General features: G+C 43.2%; 1 protein-coding gene across 2 annotated transcripts in view; it reads right to left on the bottom strand.

Annotated features, from left to right (window-relative positions):
• LOC133470792 (caprin-1-like) overlaps positions 1-18,083 on the bottom strand; it is a 53,569-nt gene that overhangs the window by 13,044 nt on the left and 22,442 nt on the right. For both annotated transcript variants that reach the window (XM_061759617.1, XM_061759627.1), the window contains exons 7-12: positions 16,722-16,883; positions 16,592-16,644; positions 16,411-16,494; positions 16,176-16,337; positions 11,161-11,272; positions 9,165-9,226 (exon numbers count right to left, since the gene is read on the bottom strand). In XM_061759617.1, the coding sequence (XP_061615601.1) occupies positions 9,165-9,226; positions 11,161-11,272; positions 16,176-16,337; positions 16,411-16,494; positions 16,592-16,644; positions 16,722-16,883 (635 nt within the window). The remainder of the gene's footprint in view (positions 1-9,164; positions 9,227-11,160; positions 11,273-16,175; positions 16,338-16,410; positions 16,495-16,591; positions 16,645-16,721; positions 16,884-18,083) is intronic.

The raw sequence follows: 18,083 nt of genomic DNA, 5'->3' as shown, positions 1-18,083 counted from the left end.
GAGGGCAGCCAGTTGGACAGCGTGAGGCGCAGCTGTGGCGAAGGATGCCACCTGAAGTTCACAATCATCTCTACAGTCTTGAGCGTGTTCAGCTCCAGGTTGTGTCGGCCGCACCACAGCTCCAGCCGCTCCCTTTCCTGCAGACTCTGCTTTGATGAGGCTGATGACTGTAGTGTCGTCTGCAATCTTCAGGAGTTTGACACCTGGTGCGTTGAGGTGCAGTCGTTCATGTAGAGAGAGAAGAGCAGTGGAGAGAGGACACATCCTTGGGGCGCCCCAGTGCTGGTGGGGATGAGGTGGCGTCCCCAGCCTCACCTGCTGTGTCCTGTCCGTCAGGAAGCTGTAAATCCACTGGCAGATGGCAGGTGAGACGTCGAGCTGGAGATACTTGGAGGAGAGGAGTTCAGGGATGATGTGTTGAATGCAGAGCTGAAGTCCACGAACAGGATCCTCACGTAGGTCCCCGCGCCGTCGAGGTGTTCTAGGATGAAGTGCAATCCCATGTTGACTGCGTTATCCACAGACATGTTTGCTTGGTAGGCAAACTGCAGGGGGTTCAGCAGGGGTCCCGTGACGCTCTTGAGGTGGTCCAGCACGAGGCGTTCAAAGGACTTCATGACCACATATGTCAGGTCGACAGGCCAGTAGTCAGGGGTCTTACTGAGTGTTGTTATAAAGAAAGGTGATGTAAAGGGATCTCACTGGCTGAGAAGTCGCAGTGACTGCCAAGACTGTTCAGTTGTTGCGACTTGGCACAGCGTAATACCAAAATTTTGCTTGCACTCTCATCAAGGCAGCATTGCGCGTAAAACAATTAGCCACACAACGTCTCCGCGATGTCATGGCGATTTGTTCCAATGTAGATATCTGTGTGTCTATATGTCAATACAATTACACGTTTCAAAAGCCTAAACTTTAGTTTCTGTGACTGGAAATGTATTTTCAATATAACACCGCTGAGGTAAAAGTTGTTGTATAATATGATGAGCTCTGCTAAATAGGTGGCACGAGGGATAACATTGGTAGATAGGTATTTAAATATACAAATATATTGCATATGAAGTAAGAAATCAAATATACTCCAAATTGCCAAAAATTTGCTCACCCATACAAATAATCGGAATCAGGTGTTCCAATCACTTGAGACGGCTGACCGGAACTGTGGCCGTGAGGTGGTCAGTGCCTGTCATTGCGGCAATCCCCGAACCCCTGCCTGTCATGCTGAAGAAGGAGTCCTATCAAGCCTTTTTGGCCTGTGGGACTGTGGAGGCAGCTGATGGGTACTGGCTGGCCAAGCGGAATGCAGCTTTGGAGGGTCACTGAGGCAAAAACACAGGTGTGGGAGGAGTTCGGTAAGGCTATAGAGAGCAACTTCCAGACGGCTTTGAGGAAATTCTGGTGCACCATCCTGCGTCCCAGGAGGGGAAACCAGTGCACCTTCAACACTGTATATAGTGGGAATGAGGCGCTGCTGACCTCGACTCGGGATGTTGTGAGTTGGTGGGCCGAATACTTTTAAAGACCTTAAATCCACTGACAAGCCTTCCTTTGAAGAAGTCTGGGGACTCTTAGACGGGCTCTCCTATCTCTGGGGTTGAAGTCACAGAGGTGGTTGAAAAGCTCCCTGGTGGCATGGGCCCCAGAAGTGGATGAGATCTGCCCAGAGTTCCTGAAGGCTCTGGATGTTGTGGGGCTGTCCTGGTTGAGACGCCTCTGCAACATTGCGTGGACATCGGGGATAGTGCATCTGGATTGGCAGACTGTGGTGGTAGTCCTCCCCAGAGTGTGTGTTCCAACTACAGGGGGAAATCACACTCCTCAGCCTCCCTGGTAAGGTCTATTCGAAGGTGCTGGCGAGGAGGGTCTGTCAGACCATTGAATCTCAGATTCAGGAGGAGCAGTGTCGTTTTCGTTCTGGCCTTGGAAAAGTGGACTGGCTCTACATACTCAGCAGGGTTTTCGAGGGTGCATGGGAGTTTGCGCAACCAGTCTTCATGTGCTTTATGGAGCTGGAAAAGGCATTCGACCGTGTCCCTCGTATGTAAGTATGGGACACCGGACCCCTGATACGGGCAGTTTGATCTTTGCACGACCGGTGTCAGAGTTTGGTCTGCATTGCCGGCAGTAAGTCGGATTCATTTCCAGCAAGGGTTGGTTGGGCGCCAAGGCTGCCCTTTGTCATAAATTCTGTTTCAGACAGAATTTCTAGGCCCATCTAAGGCGTTGAAGGGATTAGGTTTGGTGACCTGAGCACTTTCTCCATGGCCTCACCGAACTTCCGGACGGCTTCGAGGAAATTCTGGTCCACCATCTCAGGAGGGGAAAGCAGTGCACCATCAACACTGTGTATAGTGGGGATGGGGCGCTGCTGACCTCGACTCGGGACGTTGTGAGCCGGTGGGGAGAATACTTCAAAGACCTCCTCAATTCCACCGACACGCCATCCTATGAGGGAGCAGAGTCTGAGTTTTCTGAGGCGGGTTCTCCTGAGGTTGAGGTCGCCGAGGTGGTTAAAAAGCTCCTCGGTGGCAAGGCCCCAGGGGTGGATGAGATTCGCCCGGAGTTTCTCAAGACTCTGGATGTTGTAGGGCTGTCCTGGTCGACACGCCTCTGCAACATCGCGTGGACATCGGGGACAGTGCCTCTGGATTGGCAGACTGGGGTGGTGGTCCCCCTTTTTAAGAAGGGGGACCGAAGGGTGTGTTCCAACTACAGGGGGATCACACTCCTCAGCCTCCCTGGTAAAGATCTATTCAGGGGTGCTGGAGAGGAGGGTCCGTCGGGAAGTTGAATCCCAGATTGAGGAGGAGCAGTGTGGTTTTCGTCCTCGCCGTGGAACAGTGGACCAGCTCTACACCCTTGGCAGGGTCCTCGAGGGTGCATGGGAGTTCGCCCAACCAGTCTACATGTGTTTTGTGGACTTGGAGAAGGCGTTCGACCGTGTCCCTCGGGTGGTCCTGTGGGGGGTGCTTCGGGAGTATGGGGTACCGAACCCCCTGATACGGGCTGTCCGGTCCCTGTACGACCGGAGTCAGAGTTTGGTCCGCATATCCGGCAGTAAGTCGGACTCGTTTCCGGTGAGGGTTGGACTCCGCCAAGGCTGCCCTTTGTCGCCGATTCTGTTCATAACTTTTATGGACAGAATTTCTAGGCGCAGCCGAGGCGTAGAGGGGGTCCGGTTTGGTGGCCTCAGTATTGCATCTCTGCTTTTTGCAGATGATGTGGTTCTGTTGGCTTCATCAAGCCGTGACCTCCAACTCTCATTGGAGCAGTTCGCAGCAGAGTGTGAAGCGGCTGGGACGAGAATCAACAACTCCAAATCTGAGACCATGGTCCTCAGTCGGAAAAGGCTGGCGTGCCCTCTCCAGGTCGGGGATGAGATCCTGCCCCAAGTGGAGGAGTTCAAGTATCTTGGAGTGTTGTTCACGAGTGAGGGAAGAATGGAACGGGAGATCGACAGGCGGATCGGTGCATCGTCTGCAGTGATGCGGACTTTGTATCGATCAGTTGTGGTAAAGAAGGAGCTAAGCCAAAAGGCGAAGCTCTCGATTTACCGGTCGATCTACGTTCCCACCCTCACCTATGGTCACGCTGGAGAGACTACATCCTTAGGCTGGCCTGGGAACGCCTCGGGATCCCCCCGGAAGAGATGGATGAAGTGGCTGGGGAAAGGGAAGTCTGGGCGTCCCTGCTGAAGCTACTGCCCCCGCGACCCGACCTCGGATAAGCGGTAGAAGATGGATGGACCTGAGCACTATGTCATGTTGGCCGTGAAGTAGCATATTGGTCTCCGCGAAGTCTCCTCAGTCTTGTTGCTCTCCTACAGGTCTGGGAGATGTCCCAGAGACATCTCCCCTGTCGCAGACAGAATTAGTTTCCGTGATGTCTCCTAAAGGTCTCCAATGAACTCGAACACGGGACTAACTGGCGACACAGCTAATCTCGAGGAGACGTCGCCGAGAAGTCTCTGTAACCAGCGGAGACTCAAGTTGTCATTAGATCGCCAAACTCGTCTTGAGGCCAGTGAGATAGGGGTCTAACAGAGTGGTAAACGTACCTGTCGCAGTTTTTTTGGAACATGTTGCAGGCATCAAAATCAAAACGAAAGAATATTTGCAAAAAAGTTTAAGTTTGAACATTAAATATCTTGTCTTTGTAGTGTATTCAACTTATTATAGGTTGTAAAGTATTTGTAAATCATTGTATTTTGTTATTCGTATTACGCAACATCCCAACTTCATTCGAATTTGTAGTCATTTGAGGTTACAATACAAACTAAATCAATCATGAATGTTATTCTCTTACCTACTGTGTTACATATGTTATTACCATGGTAATCCCTAACTCCAACCATCATGTTGGGTTAGCACTCGCATTGGTTGTGTTAGCACATTCCCTACTCTATAATAGCTGTACATAGATTTTTATATGGTGGACGACACACGGTAGTTCACTTATCAGTCAAATTAAAAACAGTTTAACACTACTCGAGCGCACCATTAATTACATAATTGCGGTCTGTATCGTTGCAAAAAAGTCGGAAATTTTTGTTTTATTTTCGTGGTAAAATACTGTCTACAGTATGTATGATATCGAACTGTAAAGTCTCTTTAACTGAGAGAACGAACAGTTATGGTGTGCCATAACCTGGGCATCAAATTAGTTGTCCATTCAACCAAACTTCCGCAGCGGAAGGAAGAAGGCTGTTGTGTGTCTAAGATGAACTTCCAGCTTCACACACTCGGTCATCTAATCACAAAGCTCACAGCACCCACATTAGATTGGTGATTTACAGTCAGCGAGAGAGTAGCGGCAGTGCCCATGCCTGATTGGGGTCATGATAGTTTTGACAAACTTGGACTAAACATGGCAGCAAAACCAGTGGAATAGGTTTCGTTAAACCTATTCACCACCACCAGTTTGTGTTGTCACAGCGTGGATCCAGTCGTTTTGGGGTCAGTTAACACAGCAGGTAGCTCAGCAGGCTACGAAGCAGGACTTCGTAATAGCGCAGACTACCCCAGGAAAGTCGGCACCATTGATGTAACAAATAATCATTGTTTTCATTATTATCATTTTCATTACAGTAATTCTTCACCATCAGCAGAATTGCCGACATGTACTCTTCATACAGGTACTGTACATTGTGTATCTGCCTGCTTAGCTGTAAGCTATTCACTGGACTGTATTTTTAAGGGTAGAGCAATGTTAGAATACTGTCAGCATTTGAAATGCTATTAAGTGTTTTGGGATCATAGTTTGTAGGATATTTATGGTGTAAACCACCGGTCTCCAAACGTGTGCCGCCTCGTTGGCGGCCCCTCCATGCTCAGGACACACTGGTCAGCCCAGGCGGCAACAGAGGTGGCCTACCGTTCTGATCCCAGAATTTATATTTAAAAAATATATATATATATATTTAAATCGAGTTTGTTCAGTCTCTTTGTGCGACCCGGTGCCTAATGGGCTGTGGCCCGGTACCGGCTCATGGCCCAGTGGTTAATATAAGCAATCATCATAATCATTTGTAGGAGAGTATCAATTAGGGCTGAGGGAAATAAAATCCCCCAAAATTCGTGGACACAAAAATGTCTGCCTAGAAGCAATAAATATTATGATTAAAAGCATATTTGCGCCATCTGGAAACATATTTGGTTACTGTATGTGTTCCCGTAGGGAGATTTGTTGCAGACGCACAAGTCATGACTTCCCAACCATAGCTGCCATGTAGGCACATCTAGAGCCGCAGTAATAAATGTACTTGCAGACGCACACAATGTCATGAACTCCCCAACATGGCCACCACGAAGACACAATAGAGCTGCATATCTAGTCTTCATAACTATGGTTGGGAAATTGGGACCAGCTGGAATACAGTGGTGTAGACAGAGGATGTCCAAGTTTTGGGATCACTTTAAACCAAAAAGGAGGAAAATTAAGTGAATACAGTTACTGCAAACGCAGAGGTGGCTTTGTGGCATACTAAGGCATGGTGTTGTTTCTTTATTGTTTTGATTTTACTTATTAGCCAATGTAATATACCCTACAATCACCAGTCATAACTTAGACCGTACGGTAACCCAACCATCGCTAGTTACAATGTAATGTCTCATGTTTGGTTGCAGTCCATGATGCATACGCATATACAGATAATAGAGGACATTCAACTCATTTCAAATCACATTCAGAACAACGCATACGCATCGTACACTCAGTACCAACGTATGCAGTTCAAGGATCGAAGTCTATCCCGAAAAATGAGATTTTTTATTTTATTTGTGCGGTGGGGTGGGGGCTAGGAGGATTGTGGGGGTTGGGGGAATAGAATAATCGATTCTGAAAAGATTCAGTAACGACAGCTCTAGTGGCAATTGCTCATGGAAATCCTCTAAGTGTGACTGGGCTCTGTCTCTATACCCCGTGAACAACGGGGCTCCACTGTATATTGTTTTAGGCTGAGTGCATTTTACAAAATTAATACAAATAAAGCACTTTGTCCATCCATGTTGTGATGTGTTGCTCTACTTATTTATGATAAAGATACTTTTACACCACAACTCGTGATTATTTTGTTGTGCTAAAAATCAAACAATACCCCGGAAACAGAATATAATTTTTCCGGAGCAGCGCAATGCACCATGGGATATATTTAATATATAGTCCATCGTTGGGTGGATCACACTTCTCTCAATTGCAACATTCCTAGCTACCCGTTCCTCAATGCTTCAAAAGAAACCCAGAAGCTATTCTTACGGTGCCATATTAAGGAGCATCTCAATTGATTTCTTTATTTGTATCTTCCTAGGCCCTCGCTCCTGTTTACATAAGCGCATCCCACCAGAGATCCCATTGAGAGAAGAACCGAGGAGCGAGGCGGAAGTAATGTTTGTAGAAATGAGACCATCGTTCCTCGATGATGTCATTTCATGGAGACGGCAACTGAAGATGTCACTTCATTGACGTGTGTCACAAATCAATCATCTCAGTGGCTGAATTACACAATGTGCAGAATTATTAGGCAAATCTTATTTTTGAGGATTATTTTTATTAATCACCATCCACAGTGCTTTAAATTAATCCAAAATGTTAATAAACCTCAAGAATGTGTAATAAAGGTTTAGGCTTTCTTAGGAGAATATCAATGTGTATAATATTACTAGATCTATTGGTGTGCAGAATTATTACGCAGCAAAATGAAAAACATCTTCCCATCTCACTTTATTTTCATTTAAGTGAGAATTATAAACATAACTAAAAACTTTGCATTAGAATTTGATAGAAATTAATATAAAAAAAGTGACCAATATAGCCACCCTTCTTTTCAATAACGGTGATAATCCATGGATTCTGTCAGTTTCTTGAGTTGTAGCCGATCAAGTTTATGTGCAGCAGAAACCAAAGCCTTCCAGACATTGTTCCGAGAGGTGTACATACTGTACATCTCCCGTTTAAGAACTGCCCACAAGTTCTCAATTGGGTTCAGGTCATGTGAGGAAGGGGGCCATGTCATCAGTTTGTTTTTTTTTGTTTTAATTTCAATCCTTTACTGGCTAGCCACACATTATTTGGATGCATGTGCTGGAGCATTGTCCTACATAAAAGTCTTTTTGAAATATGCAGACTTCTACCTGTACCATTGTCTGATGAAAGTGCCTTCTAAAAACTGACAGAATGTCTGGGAGATCATTTTGAGTCTATCTTCAACCCAAAAAGGTCCAACCAGCTCTTCTTTAATGATACCAGCCCATACCAGTATCCCCCCCCAACACTTTGCTGGCATTTAAGTCGACGTGGAGCTCTGTGCCCGTTAGTGATCCAGCCACGGGGCCCATCCATTTGGTCCGTCCATAGTCACACTCATTTCATCAGTCCAAAAAACCTTTGAGAAATCTGTCTTCAGATATCTTCTGACCCAGTCTACATGCTTCAGCTTGTGTGTTTTGTTCAGTTGTGGTCTTTTTTCACTTTATATTCCTTGGCTATGTCTTTGAACACTGAACATCTCGTACTTCCAGGTATGGTACTTCCAGCAAGGTTGCAGTTCTGAAATATGACAGAAGTTGAAGATAATTGGTTCCTGGTAGCTTCACGCTTGATTCTTCTCAAACCCTTGGCAGTTCTTTTTCTCTCAACACGTTTCTTGCGACCCTTTTGACTATTCACAACAAAACGTTTGATGGTTCTGTGATCACCCCCCAATATCTTAGATATTTCAAGAGTGCTGCATCCCTCAGAGATGATCATTTTTTATTTTTCAGTCAGATCTCTTTTTTGGCCCATTTTGTCTTAAGAAAAGAAACGGCTTAATAATTACACACACCTTTATATAGTGTGTTAATATCCTTAGGTCACACCCATAATCATTACACAAATACACCGCACCTGCTATGCTTCAATCCATTAAGCATTCAGGTTTATCTAGCTGAGAGCAAGGAAATATCCCTAAAAGTCAAAATACTTGCCTAATAATTTCTGCACACGATGCACGACACGTCCACTTTATGCTTTATTTTTGAAGCAGGATTCAATTAAAGTCAAATATGACGAACACTGTTATTCCTCAAAATTATGAGTGTTTTGTAAGATCTGACTGTATTTGAGAACCCGAGGGTGTCTGATTTGTGATTGGATGTGGAGTCAGGTCAAGGGGCCAATGGAAGAAGAAAGAGGATTGCAAGCATGTCTGTGGGAAGAAGGCTAACGGTTGAGAGAATTGTTTTATGTGGCAACATTAACCATTCATTTTCACTGCAGTATATTGCCTTTTTACTGTTACTGAAGGGTGTTTGGTGAATTTGCTGATGGCTGATGTGAGGATTTAAAGTTGCTTGTCAGCTAGGGTTGGTGGTGCCTTTTCATAGGACTTGTGCTATTAGATTTGAGGATAGACTTGCATATTTTGCAAGTAAACATGCTACTGGTCTCATTTTTAGTAATATACTGCCACACGATTGAGGCACTGCTGCTAGTTTGCTCCTCGAACCCACCACCTGTTCATTTCAGTAGACGTCCATGATGTTGAAGATGTGATTGGCGATTACTTGACCTCAAGAAACAACTGTCATTACGGAGTGGTAGAGTTGACGAGCTGGTTCAACTCCAATTAATGACTACATGGTATTAGCCATGACTGTGGCATTTTCTGTTATCTTTCTGCTACTTACTTGTAAGGCTTCCTTTGGTCCTGTCATCGCACTTATCTGAGGAAGTCTGGACTTTGAGGGAGCTGTAGGGAGAATAGCGCGAAGAATGTGACAAATGTTAAAAACTATAAAAGCATAATCGATTGCAATGTTAATGTGTCGCAAGTATTTGTCAAAACTGGAGAAGGAGATAACATTTCAGGTTCATGTTAGGATTAGGTTTTGGAGGGTTGGACATTTTCCAGAGAGAAACTTTCCATGGATCTTCAGCTCATGAATTGTGTAAAAATTCAGTTGCACGGCTCCCTGGTAATGAATGAGAATCAACTGAATATTTTGGGTAATTTATACAAACCGTCTCATATATACTTTGTTTTGACATACTGTAAGACAAGTACTGTAATTTCTCGTGTACAATGCGCTTTCCCCGCCCCAAAAAATTGTCAAAAGTCAATAGTGCACAATATACATGGGTATAGGGGAAAATGGGAAAAACTAAGATTTTATAAATGTATGCTGCTATCTAGAGGTTATGAGAAAGGTGTACACTTTTATTCCAATATGCCAACGCCACCTAGAGGTTATGAGAAAGGTGTACACTTTCATTCTAATATGCCACCGCCACCTAGAGGTTATGAAAGAGGTGTAGCCTACACTTTCATTCCAGTATGACAAGGGTACGTATGACTGCATATATGTACAGTTGTGCTCCTAAGTTTACATTCCCTGGCACAATTTGTGAAAGTTTTTTTGCTTTTAAATACGACTGATGACTGAACAACAACCATCATTAATTTCTTTATGTTTTGTTTAATGATAATGCTTTTCTGAAATGCTTGACAGTTTAATGTTAATCCCATTTCCCAAATTCTGCCTGGGTAATCAAACATGACCACAACTTTGATTTCTCATTTACTCACAAAAAGTAGGGTTGTGAATTTCAAAATAAGACCAAGTAAATAAAAAGAAAGTATTACGTGTTCAAATAAAATGCTTAACTTCAGAATAATTCTTTGAAAAAACAAAATACAGATAATCATGTTTTGATCATATGGGTAGAAGCAAAATCATGCATCATAAAAATGCATTATACATAGGTAGAAGGGTTTTCCAGAAATCTGAGGTCAACTTTGGGGGTGCGCATTATACACGAGAAATTCCGGTAATATCATAAATTGCGGGAAACATGGTGGACTAGTTGTTAGCACATCTGCCTAACAGTCGAGGTCCAGGGTTCAAATCTTGGCTAAGGCCTGCCTGTGTGAATGTTGTCCCTGTGCTTGTGTGGGTTTTCTCCAAGTACTATGGCTTCCTCCGTCCATCCAGAAAACATGCATGTTAGGGTAATTGAAGACTCTAAATCGCCCATAGGTGCTTGGTGTTGGTGGTGTTTGGTTGGTGCCCTGCGATTGGCTGGTGACGAGTGCAGAGTACTGTCTCTCGCCCAAAGACAGTGGGGCCAGACTCCAGCTTAGCCATGACCCTGAGGAGGACAAGCCTTATAGAAAATTTAGAAATATGGATAGATATTATGAATAATATTCTTTGCCTTATTTGTACAGTAATCAAGTTATCTATCAAATTTAGAGTCTTCAATTAATCTAATATGCATTTGTTAGGAACGTGGGAGGAAGCCCGAGTACCCGGGAAAAAACAAAACAAACCAAACAATCGAATGACGACCCTCAGGCAGACGTGTTATCCACTAAACATTATTAATAGATTCAATTCACACACAGATTAAAACTCAGATGTGTACAAAATAACCATGCATGTTACATTCAATCCAACATACATTAAGTCAGTAAATAAGATGGTCGGTGAGGTCATTCAAATTCAACACTTGTCAGTGAATGACTACACAATTTAAGGGATGGAAATTGTCTTTGTTACTGAGGAGTAAATCATAGCAATAGTAGATGAATAACCTCAATGTACTCCCTGCCTAAGTGCAATCTCTCCCCTGACCATCTGACGAGAGAAGCCCTGCAGTGAGAGAAAAGGACAGTGTACTTACATGATGCACAGGCTAACTGTTGCAGGTCCACAGTTTGTACAAGAGGCTTCATAGGCTGAGCTGAAACAATGGCTGGGTCGAGGGCCTGACCATCAAAATCCAACACTGAGTCCTTGTGGGACAAAACAGTTGTAAATCCTGGTGCAAACATACAGGTTAGGAAACGTGATGGCATAGTGTGGGGATGCACTATACTTTGACGGAAAAACTTTGGCTTGTCTGCGCCTTGAAAACATGGATTGACGTTGCTAAGACTTACATTACATTATTTGTTAGAATTAGGAACGTCCCGATCCTACATTTTGACTTCAGATCCGATACCGATATGGCAGCCTTGACATTTGGCCGATACCGTTATAAGTCTGATCCGATATCAGCAATAATTATACAGACTTTACTTACAATGGTGTGAAAAAGTGTTTGCCAACTTCCTGACTTCTTATTTTTTCACATTTGTCACACTTAAATGTTTAAAAAGTAAACACAAAATCCAGTTTTTAAATGGCTTTTATTATTAAGGGAGAGAAAAAAATCCAAACCTACATGGCCCTGTGTGAAAACCACCTCCCGTTAAAGTATGAGACAAAAGTTCAGAACTCCAGCTTTTATTTCATGGTATTTACATCTAGATGTGTTAAACAGCTCAGGACAAGGCACCTTTTGTTTGAACCCACCCACTTTTCAAGTGAGCAAAGGTATTGGAACATGTGACAGATTGGTTTTTCCCGTTGCTGAGGTGTTGCCTTTTAGATTGATTGCTTAAACATTAGATAGTGCTTGTTTTTGGCTTTGAGTTTCACATGTGAAAACTGCATTTGCCGTTAAGCAAACGAAGACCAAACAGCTGTCCATGGGAGAAAAGCAAACCATTTTGAAGCCAAGAGAAGAGGGGAAATTGATCAGAGCTATTGCACAAACATTGGGCATAGACAACACAACAATTTGGAATGTCCTGAAAAAGAAAAACTACTGGTGTACTGAGCAACAGACATCAAACAGGTTGGCCAATGGTATCAACAGCAGTTGATGACAGAAACATTGTGAGAGCTGTGAAGAAACACCCAAAGACAACATTCAGTGACATCACTGCCAACCTCCACAGGGGAGGGTTGAAGGTATCACAATCCACTGTTCGAAGAAGACAGAGAACTACTACACAGGCCACACCATAAGATGCACACCTCTCATCAGTAAAAAGAATCGGAAGGTCAGATTGGATTTTGCAAAGTTCAGAGATGAGCCACAAACGTTTTAGAAAGTTTTATGGACTGATGAGACCAAGATTAACTAACCTCTACCAAAGTGATGGAAAGGCCAATGTATGAAGAAAGAAAGGATCTGCTTATGATCTAAAACACACAAGTTCATCTGTGAAGCATGGTGGAGGAAAAAGTGGAAGGTCCTAGACTGGTCAAGTCAATCACGGACCTTAACCCAATAGAGCATGAATTGTACCTCCCGAAGAGGAGACTGAAGGGATAAACCCCCAGAAACAAACAAGAACTGAAAGAGGCTGAAGTAAAGGCCTGGAGAAGCATTTCAAATGATGAATGCAACGGTTTGGTAAAGTCAATGGGTCGCAGCTTTGATGCAGCTATTGCAATTAAGTTTTATGGCACCAAATAATAAATGTTATTCACTTTAAGTTAATAATGTCTGTTCCCATACTTTTGCTCACTTGAAAAGTGGGTAGCTTCAAACAAAAAGTGCTCTGTCCTGAGTTGTTTAACATATTTAGATGTAAATACCATGAAATACAACCCCAATTCCAATGAAGGGACGTTGTGTTAAACATAAATAAAAATAAAATACAATGATTTGCAAATCATGTTCAACCTATATTTAATTGAATAGACTACAAAGACAAGATATTTAATGTTCAAACTGATAAACATTGTTTTTAAGCAAATAATCATTAACTTAGAATTTTATGGCTGCAACACATTCCAAAAAAGCTGGGAGAGGGTCATGTTTACCACTCACTGTGTTACATCACCTTTTCTTTTAACATTCAATAAACGTTTTGAAACTGAGGACACTAATTGTTGAAGCTTTGTAGGTGGAATTCTTTCCCATTATTGCTTGATGTAGATCTTCAGCTGTTCAACAGTCCGGGGTCCCCATTGTCGTATTTTACGCTTCATAATGCGCCACAGGTTTTCAATGGGATCGAAGGTCACGGGCATTCAATGTTGCTTTTCGGCCTTGCCTCTTACATGCAGTGATTTCTCCAGATTATCTGAACCTTTTGATGATATTATGGACCGTAGATGATGACATCGCTAAATTCCTTGCAATTGCACCTTGAGGAACATTGTCCTTAAATTTTCTATTTTCTCACACACTTGTACACAAAGAGGTGAACCTCGCCCCATCTTTGCTTGTGAATGACTGAGCAATTCAGGGAAGCTCCTTTTATACCCAATCATGGGACCCACCTGTTCCCAGTTAGCCTGTTCACCTGTGGGAGCATTCCTCAACTTTCACAGTCTTTTTTGCCACCCAGCTGTTTTTGGAACGTGTTGCGGCCATAAAATTCTAAGTTCATGCTTATTTGCTCAAAACAAAGTTTATCAGTTTGAACATTAAATATCTTGTCTTTGTAGTGTATTCAATTAAATATAGGTTGAACATGATTTGCAAATAATTGTACTCTGTTTTTGTTTATGTTTAACACAACGTCCCAACTTCATTGGAATTGGGGTTGTAAAAGCTGCAATTCGGAACTTTTGTCTCATATTCATCTTTTGATCTGAAACCGAAATGTCTTCAGTATACAACAAAAACAAAGGCATTGACCTTGCCGTTCCAATACTTTTGGAGGGGACTGTAATTGAGATCTACCAGTGTGGAAAAGATTATAAAGCCATTTCTAAAGGTTTGGGACTCCAACAAACTACAATGAGAGCCATTATCCACAAATGGCAAAAACATAGAAAAGTGTTGAAACTTCCCAGGAGTGGCCGGCCGACCAAAATTGCCCGAGCGCAGCGACGACTCATCCAAAAGGTCACAAAAGACCCCACAACAACATTCAAAGAACTGCAGGCCTCACTTGCCTCAGTTAAGGTCAGTGTTTATGACTCTACCATGAGAGAGACTGGGCAAAAATGGCCTCCTTGGCAGAGTTCCAAAATGAAAACCACTGCTGAGCAAAAAGAACATTAAGGTTTGTCTTAATTTTGCCTGAAGACTTCTTGATGATCCCCAAGACTTCTGGAAAAACACTGTGGTCAGATGAGACAACTTTTTGGAATGAGTGTGTCCCCACTGGTGTAAAAGTAACACCGCATTTCAGAAAAAGAACATCACACGAACAGCAAAATATGGTGGCGGAAGTGTGATGGTCTGGGTCTGTTTTGGTCCTTCAGCAACTGGAAGACCTCCTGTAATAATGGGAACCATGAATTCTGATTTCTAACAAAAAATCCTAAAGGAGAATGTCCGGCCATCTGTTCGTGCCCTCAAGATGAAACAAACTTGGGTTCTGCAGCAGGACAATGATCCAAGACATACCAGCAGGTACACCTCTGAATGGCTGAAGAAAAACAGAATGAAGACATTGGAGTGGCCTTGTCAAAGTCCTGACCTGAATCCTATTAAGATTCTGTGGCATGACCTTAAAAAGGCAGTCCATGCTCGAAAACCCTCCAGTGTGGCTGAATTACAACAATTCCGCAAAGATCAATGGACCAAAATTCCTCCACAATGCTGCAAGAGACATTGCACTAAACAAGTCGTCCACCGTGCCAGCCCAATGGGTTACAAAAACTTAAAAATAAAAATGTACAATTGAATAAAAAAAAAAAATAGATTAGAAAATACTGAAATAACGTTAATAAAACCAATAATAAAAACATTTAAATAGGAATAAAAACACTGGGTAACTTAGACAAACATATTCTACATTTGAATAGATTGGAAAACCATAAAAATAACCTAAATAAATAAATACAAATACTTTTAAAGTGCAAAATAAAGCTTAATTCAGTTTTGTCAGTGTATGGTGGGAACAGCATTTCCTTTCTTCACGTGCAGCAATACACTTGAACTTGATGCAACTGGGGTTTAGTTTTATTGAAAACGTCATGGCGGAGAGGAATCATTCAGTGAGGCTCGAGATGCTCAGCTGTCTCTGTGTGTGCCTTCATTGTTGGGATCGCTGTTGCTGCTGTTCACATCATCTCCTCTGAGGGGCAGAGAGGCGCAAGCAACGGGATATGTAGAGGTAACGATCTATTGTTAATATAACTAATTTTTCCACAGAGCTTGAAGAATATATGCCAGAGAGAATTGGTATATTGCCTGTTTGTATGTGGTTATACAGCATTTGTGTACCAATATTTATTAGTTTGAGAGATAAGTACTGTGAGTTTAATGCTAATATTCATTAGCTGTTGGTGTTTTTCATTCAATGTGTGTTAGCTTCAAGTTAGTGATTTTTGTGGGAAAAAAACTAAACTACGTCTGTGATGTATTTGAACATTCAATAGGTGTAATTCTTTTGTAATGTGTTTAGTTTTAGAGTAAACTTCAACTGCAAGTGTCAATAAACGAGTCTAAGCAAGCAACATTCACACTTACTCCTTGCTACTATGAGAGCACCTTCGCAACCTGTTGTGATCATGTGGGCTTTGCATGTCGCTGGATAGAAGTGGTGGAGTGGGGCATGGAATGGACTGCTTGTATAAGAGTGGTAAAATCTTGAGATTTTAGATCTGATCTGATTCTCGTTTTATTTGCTGACATCGGACTAATTTCCGATCTCAAATATCGGGTCGGGACACCTCTAGCCAGAAACTATAATACGGACTACAATCGAGAGTTTTGGCCTTCTTGTGTTTCCACGATTGTCTTCAATTCTTTGCTGGATTGGTGTAAAAACATGGACCGGTCCAAAATTACACACTCACATGGACTGGTCCAACATCAATATATCTATGACACACACAATCTCACAGGCACAGATCGCTCACAGAAACACGGACAAATAAACTCTGGTTCCTTCCAGTCACCTGCATGAAGTTATATGTCCCTTGCATCTGGGCCATGAGGTCTTGCACCACCTGCTTTCTGACCACCGGGTCAGTCGACGGAGATGGACTGACATGATTCACAGCAGCACTCTGTTCTGGTGGCATCTGGGCAGGGGGCTGGTGCTTGAGGGAATTCACCATCTTTGTGCACAAATACAAATTTGGGAAACTACTTGGACAGAGGGTGCATACATCACAGAGAATCATAGCATACCTGCATAGCCACTGACCACTCCTCCACATGTTCTGTGTCTGTACGGCTGTAAGTGCTTCGCGGGTTAAATTGTCTATTTACAAACTACAACAACAAACAATTTAGACAAATTAGTTACAAAACACAAAACTAATTTCAATATTGTTTGTCTGATACAGTAAAATGGGCATGCAGGGCTCACCTCTGTGGTTTCAAATTGCACTGGTTCAGGATGATTTTCAGTAACTGTTCCTTCTTAAAAAGAAATAGAAAGCCATTTCATTTCCTACCACCCATTTACACAAGCATTTTCTAAATGTGGTAAAACCTACCAGGTTCAGCCGGCGTCTGCCCCACATTACAATCAGCCACCACTGTTTGCTTTTCCTGCTCCTCCTCCTCTTCCTCTTCACATGTTCCATTGTGACCACTTTGTGCTCTGTCAAAGTATCCACTCTGTAGCAACTTGTCCACAATGTCCTTGAGTGACTTGTCTGGAACAAGGATAGTGCGATAAGTCAAGGACGGAATTCAGTCACATCACATCTTCATAATAGGCTTTACACGATCAGGATTTTTGGGGCCGATCAGAGAGTTGAAAAAAAACAACCGATCCCCGATCCAATCACAAGATGGAGCAATGTGTCTATTTAAATCAGTGGTCCCCAAACACCGGTCCGCGAGCCAGTACCGAGCCGTGAGTACTTTGTTACCAGGCTGCAGAGAAAGAATGACCTTCTTTTCCTTGTCCCTTTAGGAGTCGCCACAGCGCGTCATACTTTTCCATATAAGCCTATCTCCTGCATCCTCCTCTCGAACACCAACTGCCCTCATGTCTTCCCTCACGACATCTATCAGCCTTCTCTTTGGTCTTCCGATAGCTCTCTTGCCTGGCAGCTATCCTCATCATCCTTTGACCAATATACTCACTATTTCTCCTCTGGACATGTCCAAACCATCGAAGTCTGCTCTCTCTAACTTTGTCTCTAAAACATCGAAGCTTGGCTGTCGCTCTGATGACCTAATTTCTAATTTTATCCAACCTGGTCAATCTGAGAGCGAACCTCAACATTTTCATTTCCGCCACCTCCAGGTCTGCTTCCTGTTGTCTCTTCAGTGCCACTGTCTCTAATACGTACATCATGGCTGGCCTCACCACTGTTTTATAAACTTTGCCCTTCATCCTAGCAGAGACTCTTCTGTCACATAACACACCTGACACCTTCCTCCACCCGTTCCAACCTGCTTGGACCAGTTTCTTCACTTCCTGACCATACTCACCATTGCTCTGGACGGTTGACTTCAAGTATTTAAAGTCCTCCACCCTTGCTATCTCTTCTCCCTGTAGCCTCACTCTTCCACCACCACCCCTCTCATTCATGCACATATATTATGTCTTACTTCGGCTAATCTTCATTCATCTGCTTTCCAGTGCATGCCTCCATCTTTCTAACTGTTCCTCCACCTTTTCCCTGCTTTCACTGCAGATCACAATGTCATCTGCAAACATCATGGTCCACGGGGATTCCAGTCTAACCTAATCTGTCAGCCTATCCATCACCACTGCAAACAGGAAGGGGCTCAGGACTGATCCCTGATGCAGTCCCACCACCACCTTAAATTCATCTGTCACACCTACAGCACACCTCACCACTGTTCTGCTCCCCTCGTACATGTCCTGCATTATTCTAACA

This window comes from Phyllopteryx taeniolatus, chromosome 2 (genome assembly GCF_024500385.1).
Source record: "Phyllopteryx taeniolatus isolate TA_2022b chromosome 2, UOR_Ptae_1.2, whole genome shotgun sequence".
In the NCBI taxonomy this organism is placed as follows: domain Eukaryota; kingdom Metazoa; phylum Chordata; class Actinopteri; order Syngnathiformes; family Syngnathidae; genus Phyllopteryx; species Phyllopteryx taeniolatus.
This window is presented reverse-complemented; position numbering and strand designations above follow the sequence as displayed.